The sequence below is a fragment of the Natrix helvetica genome (genome assembly GCF_964273705.1).
Source record: "Natrix helvetica genome assembly, chromosome: 2".
Taxonomy (NCBI): Eukaryota; Metazoa; Chordata; class Lepidosauria; order Squamata; family Natricidae; genus Natrix; species Natrix helvetica.
The window spans coordinates 280,226,176-280,233,120 of record NC_138552.1 but is presented as its reverse complement, the minus strand read 5'-3'; the positions used below and the strand labels follow the sequence as shown (position 1 = coordinate 280,233,120).

At 42.9% G+C, this 6,945-nt stretch overlaps 1 protein-coding gene across 5 annotated transcripts in view; it reads right to left on the bottom strand.

Annotated features, from left to right (window-relative positions):
* LOC309386263 (protein spinster homolog 3-like) overlaps positions 1 to 6,945 on the bottom strand; it is a 65,487-nt gene that overhangs the window by 9,981 nt on the left and 48,561 nt on the right. For 4 of the 5 annotated variants that reach the window (XM_081941428.1, XM_081941427.1, XM_081941426.1 and 1 more), the window contains exons 8-11: positions 5,952 to 6,104; positions 3,872 to 4,061; positions 2,929 to 2,994; positions 643 to 741 (exon numbers count right to left, since the gene is read on the bottom strand). In XM_081941428.1, coding sequence (XP_081797554.1) covers positions 643 to 741; positions 2,929 to 2,994; positions 3,872 to 4,061; positions 5,952 to 6,104 — 508 coding nt within the window. The remainder of the gene's footprint in view (positions 1 to 642; positions 742 to 2,928; positions 2,995 to 3,871; positions 4,062 to 5,951; positions 6,105 to 6,945) is intronic. The other variant, XM_081941430.1, reaches the window with a different exon arrangement.

Here is a 6,945-nt window from a genome sequence, read left to right as displayed (position 1 = left end):
GGTAGAAATAGTCCTATGTTAACGGTATCAGAGTTTGTTGCAGAGAAATCCAATCCAGAAAACACACACAGATAACTGATTCAGCTGGATTCATTACCTCCTTTATATACAAAATAACCAATGAAAAATGTACAGTGCCAATAGTAGATAATTTCAACGTGGTAGAAGTTACAAGCAGAACGCAAACAGAAGTACAGCAGAGAGGAGTTTTCAGTTCAGAGCAGACAGAGATCCGTTTCAGTTTTGATTCTCAGCACAGACTCAGATCTGTTTAAGCTCCCATTGGCTGACTTAGTTGCTGTGCCTATTCATTGGCTGACCTTGTTACCATGTCTCTCCCAGTGATGAATATTCTAACCCAGGGGAAGCTTTCTTTCAATTATATGCCTTTATTTACATTCTCCAATTCTTAACATTTGGAAATATTATTATAGGAAACTGTACAGGCAAAATCCCGAAAACTCTAGTTTATTGCAAAGCTAATCCATCAATAGGAAGGGCCTCTAAAACCCAAACAAAATGAGTTTATGTTGAACTATTTCCAATTCATCCAATTCATCCAATTTCCAATTCATCCCATCAAAAAAATGGGATGCCCCATGCCCCTGCCCCATCTAGGCCACCAATCCTGCCATAACTTACAATTCCAATGAAGTAGGGGCTCCCGGCATCACCCAGCAAATGGCTCATAAAAATTTGAAGAGAAAGTGCTGTTGACTGACATGCAGGCTTCACTACATACTGGGAAAAAAAAATAACAAAGACATTGTGTCAACATTTGGCAGAAATGCATTACAGGTAGTTCTCGACTTAACAACCACAATTCAACCTCTGTTGCTAAGCACAACAGTTGTTAAGTGGGTTTCGATCCATTTTACAACCTTTCTTGCTATGGTTGTTCAGTGAATTACTCCAGGTATTAAGTTACCAGTTGTTAAGTGAGCTTTCCCCATCGACTTTGCTTATCACAAGCTTGAAAAAGGAGATCACATGACCCTGGGACACTGCAAGCACCCAAATTTTCATCACATGACCACGGGCATGCTGCAATGGGGTCATAAGTGTGAGAAACGGTCATAGGTCACTTTTTCAGTGCCGTTGTAACTTTGAACAATCACTAAAGGAAAGGTTGCAAGTCGAGGATTACCTGCCTAAGGAAAGATATTACAGGTAGACTTGGTTGCCATTGTTACAAGTTGAGTGGCTCTGGGTGTGCATATTGATGCTTTAACTTTGTAAATGGCAAAGTTTGTAAATAGCAAAGTTTCAAAAAAAGATATGTACATAAAAGCTGATCAGGGTAAAGATTTAAGAGCTGGCCAGCTGCTACAATGATGCAATGCTGGCAATGAAACAGCAAGGTTTTGGGGCTGCTATCACTTTAAGAGCCTGTAATAAGAAGAGGCCCTGTTCTGGCATATCTTTCTCACTGTGTGTGTTTCAGTGCTGTAAATTTGCTGATTGCTGTTTGTTTGAGGTCTGACTAAAGAACATATATATATTCTTTGTAGATAAAACCACTATTTAAATACAAACTGACTATTTTCATTATATCTGTAACCATTGGCATGATTAAGAGATTATATTAATGCACACATGTCATCAGACCAGCAGATTTTGTGAACTCTTCTGCTTCAGAGAAGAGAATGAGACTTTCTGAGGGGTCCTCCCGGATCATGTGGTTATACTGCAATTTTGGACTTTTGGCTCCCTCCCCAGTGGCAGGGGTGGGTTCCTGCCAGTTCAAACTTCTATAGAAGAGGTTCCACAAATCTACTGTGCTGTTTAGAACCGGTTCCAGCTCCCTCCCCCCACCCGTCCGCACCACACTTGCCCCACCCGCCGCTCACTGATTGGCTGGCTCACCAATTGCCCCGCCCGCCTCTAAGAGTCCTATCTAAACCTTAAAGTCTTAAAGCTGTCAAGTTTGAACACCCCTGGTGGTTTTTTTCTAAAGGGTTAGGGGTGCAAGGGTCTTGTAACTTGACAGCTTTAAGACTTGCACACTTCAATGCCAGAGTTCTTGAGCCAACATGACTGGAGGAGGAATTCTGGGAGTTGAAGTCCACAAGTCTTAAAGCTGTCAAGTTTGAACACCCCTGGTGGTTTTTTTCTAAAGGGTTAGGGGTGCAAGGGTCTTGTAACTTGACAGCTTTAAGACTTGCGTGCTTCAAATGCCAGAGTTTCTGAACCAACATTTTGGTTGCTAAACAAGAGTGTTGTTAAGTGAGTTTCACCACATTTTACAAGTTGGCCATGCCCACCCAGTCACATGACTGCCAAGCCACTCCCACTCAGTCACATGGCCAGCAAGCCACTCCCACCCAGTCACATGGCCAGCAAGCCACTCCCACCCAGTCACATGGCCAGCAAGTCACTCCCACAAAGCAGGCCACACCTACAGAAGAGGTCCTAAAAATTTTTGAAACCCACCACTGCCCAATGGGTACCCTGGACTTAAAGCCAGCTTAGCAAAACATGTTATGCCACTACAGATGTATTAATATGGTTTTATAGCTCTCCTATGTTTTCAATTTAACATCAAGGGACATTGAATGGGTTGTAAACCTACATAAACGCAAAGAGCCTTTGTATGCCTGGTACACACCAGGTCAGTAGGGTGCCTTCTGTGACAACATGTAACAGAATTTCAGCAAATAGCTTAGTTTTATGATGCAAATCAGTCCATGCTTCCCTCGGACTGATGCCCTGAGAGATCCATCAAGACTGGCTTTTGAGTGAACACGTTTCAAAGTGCATGTTAGGCCATTCCATGCTCCTTCAGTATGCCTCCCCCCACGCCCCCGAGTGCTTGCTGACGTGAAGCCTGACAGGAGGTGAAAACGGAGAGCATGGAGAACTAAGAATAGAAGTATTGGATTATCAACAAAATCAATATGACAGTAATGACAGTTGAACTGAACTCACCAAGAGGATGTCAGCCACGATGGCCCAGTTTAAAGATAAAAAAAATCCCGCAAGGGCAATAAAAATCTGAAATATTAAAGAAGAGAGAGAGAGAGAGAGAGAGAGAGAGAGAGAGAGAGAGAGAGAGAGAGAGAGAGAGAGAGAGAGAGAGAGAGAGAGAGAGAGAGAGAGGAGAGGGAGAGAGAGAGACTCAGAACATAATGAGTTCATTGGAAGGGCAATCCAATGCCCTCCTAGAAGTATACACTGATACTACAGACAAATAATTGATGCCATATTTATCCGTTCCAAGCTGCCATATCCCCTGGCCATACTTTTACTGAATGTATACCAAATGAATGTATACTTTTAGCTGAATGCTAAGAGTGGCTCAGTGGCTAAGACACCGAGCTTGACGATCAGAAAGGTCAGCAGTTCGGTGGTTCGAATCCCTAGCGCCGTGTAACGGAATGAGCTTCCGTTACTTGTCGCAGCTTCTGCCAACCTAGCAGTTGGAAAGCACGTAAAATTGCAAGTAGAAAAATAGGGACCACCTTTGGTGGGAAGGGAACAGCATTCGGAGTTTAGTCATGCCGGCCACATGACCACAGAGACATCTTCGGACAGCGCTGGATCTTTGGCTTTGAAATGGAGATGAGCACCACCCCCTATGTGCGAGGAGAACCTTTACCTTATACCGAATGCTGAAATCATAACATTTCATTTGTGTCTAGCAATCTTCCTGTCCTTTCCCTTACAACCTTGAGGGCTCAAATCATTAAATCCTAAATATTTCTTTTTTAAAAAAGAATTTTATTGGTTTTTGAACATTTATAGGGAAAGGTAAAAAGGGTACAAAGAAAATTTTGGCAGCTCCCGTGCTAGTGGTAGAAATCCCCCCAAATCTCACAATTTTTACAATGTTAAAAACAACAACAAATATATGAATTATTTGGTCACTTACATATGCAGCTACAATACTCTTCTCAGCCAGCATAATCGCCAAATACATACAGGGAGATGAAGTGAGCAAGCCCATCGCACAGATAAGAGGGTCAGCCCTGGTGTTAACCTTCTTGTATCTTCGGGCAGCTTCTGCTCCAATGACGACCCCAAAAATGCCCGTTGCTATGGTGATCCCTCCAAATATCTCACTGATGACCAAGCAAAAATGCAACATTTTTATCAACAGCATTCATTAATAGTGCCTTTTGGCATAGAAATCTAATAAATTACTAAATGAGAGGGGGGGAGGGAGTGGGAGAGAGAGAGATGATAGATAAATCTTAGGGTGCAACTCCCTTCAGCCCAGATAAGTTTGAGGGAAGGAGGGAGGGAGGGAGGGAGAGAGAAAGAGAGAGAGAGAGAGAGAGAGAGAGAGAGAGAGAGAGAGAGAGAGAGAGAGAGAGAGAGAGAGAGAGAGAGATGATAGATAAATTTTAGGGTGCAATTCCCTTCAGCCCAGATAAATTGGAGGGAGGGAGGGAGGGAGGGATTGAGGGAGGGAGGGAGAGAGGGAGGGAGAGAAGGATTAAGGGAGGGAGAAAGGGAGGGAGGGAGAGAAGGATTGAGGGAGGGAGGGAGAGAGATAGAGAGAGAGATGATAGATAAATTTTAGGGTGCAATTCCCTTCAGCCCAGATAAATTGGAGAGAGAGGGAGGGAGGGAGGGAGAGAGGGATTGAGGGAGGGAGAGAGGGAGGGAGAGAGAGAGAGAGAGAGGGAGGGAGGGAGAGAAAGAGAGAGAGAGAGAGGGATGATAGATAAATTTTAGGGTGCAACTCCCTTCAGTCCAGCCAGCTAGGGAGGTCGAGAACTGACATCCAAACTACATAAAGGCATATCATATTTGGGAAGGCTGCCATAAAACAAGGAAGGCTATATCATTTTTTCAGGGCCTTGTAGTAGCCATTCCTTTTTTTCCCTTTCCTTCTTTATTTGAAAGAAATCATAGTGATTCATTCAGGGCTATGGTTTCTTTGCACCCCCTCCAGCCCCCATGCTAGACGAGTGTTGCAGAGGTAACATCTTGTCAATGACAATATGCATACTAAAATGTGCCCAGTTCCATTTTGCTCCTGCTGCAAAAGTTTCCTTAAGCAGGTTTCTGGCTTATTCTGTCATTTGAACTTGAAGCAGCAGCATATTAGTTCATCTGAAGTCCACTATCCTAATCAACAATAAACTTATCAGTATTTAGCAGAATAGCAGAGTTGGAAGGGACCTTAGAGATTTTCTAGTCCAGCTCCCTGCTCAAGCAGGAAACCCTATACCATTCCAGACAAACTAGCCAGTCTCTTCTTAAAGCCTTAAAGATGGAGCACTCACAACTTCTGAAGGCAAGTCATTCAACTGGTTAATGGTTCTCACTTAAATCAGCTCACTTAAGATACTCTAAACTGGCAACCATTTTTAGATTTGAACAATATGCTAAAGTTGTAATTTCATTTAAATACTGAAATTGATGAGGATTAAAAAAGGCTCAATCTATATTGCATTGACTAATCAAGATTTCTGGATAATCGTGCCCAGCAAACCCAGCCAATAATTTTAACAGAGAAAAATCTCAGCTGCCAGACTATATCTGGAGCTATCCAAGGTCCTGTTTCTTGCCTCGTCTTGCATTCTCGTCACTTGGACTTTGCCAAAAAGTCTGCTTTCCTTTGACTTCCTTGCTATGCTTAGGACTTTTTTCTATCGGTCCAAAGAGCCAGCAGAACTAGAGAAATCCCAGAAATCTTTCCAGGCATCTCCTACAATCTCCATTTGCTTTTCAAGGTTTTTTGAGAGGTGGGGTGTATTGGCTAAAGGCTGGGCTGGAAACTGAGAGACTGTGAATTCTACTGTCCGTCTGCCCCTTAAGCATAACAACCTTCTGCGTGACTTTGAGCCACTCCTCCACTCTCAACCCAACTGACCTCACAAGATGCTGTTATGGGGAAACAAGAAGAGGGAACCGCATGTATGTGTGCCATCTTGTTGGCCAAAAATAAAGGCAGGATAAAAATCAAACAAGTAAGCATTTAAGACAAGTGTTTGCCTTACCTATTGTGGTTTTTACATGGTTCTTTGCTGCATGATTGTATAATACCCAAAACAACCTCAGCTCTGTAAAGGAACAGAGGAATCCAGAAACCGAGAGCGCCAGTGATGAAACCCATGCAAGTTACACCCAGCGAGGATCCTATAAAGCTCCAGCTGGGAGACAGAGAAAGGTTGGCATGGATGAAGAAGTGATGGAAATGGAAGAGGTACCAAGTTGGTCAAAATGTAAGAGGGTTAAGACAAAAAGTTGTTCTATGGCTCCCTCAAGTGGCCACCTGTTAAAATAGCTGCACAGGTACCCAGTATGCTTCGAGTTCAGATTTAAGCTATTGGTATGAAGGCCACCAAGAACTTGGGATAGGATTCCTGAGAGATGTGCATTTGTGACAATGAATCGCAGCATTTACTTTGGTTTTTTTTCTAAAGCTATAATTGGCTGGGTTCAATTTTAAATAAGAAAGAGGAAACCCTTTCTTGGCCTCAGTGGAATAATTATTCTTCCAAAGTATTTTGGCCTCCAGGACATGCAAGAAGACGTTTGTTGATGTAGTGGCATCATTAAGGGTTTAGGCTGAATATTTTCAGCCTTTGGATTGGTTTTACACGGGGGAGAATGGTTTACAATTTTGGTTTGCAGAGACTTAATATTCTATTTCCCTCTTTTTTAGCAAAGTTTTTAGGAAAATCATGTTGCCAAAACTTGGTCATTGTTGATCAGTCTTGCTGGTACAAATTGTATGAATTGCAAATTGCCAATTGGGGGCACAGGGACTATATATTGCAAATGGGGGGGGCAGAGGCTCCATACAGCGCGGTGACTGCACCATAAAAATGGTTTGAAAATCATAAATGCACATCATGCTAAAGAAATCATGTTAAGGCCTGTCAAATCAGTTGCAGTCTTCTTTTACATAAATATAGCTACTGTTGTGGCCCACCAGTGGCCAGTGGGGGCTGGTGAAAGACTCAGATAGTGAGGAGGTTGGGGAGGAAC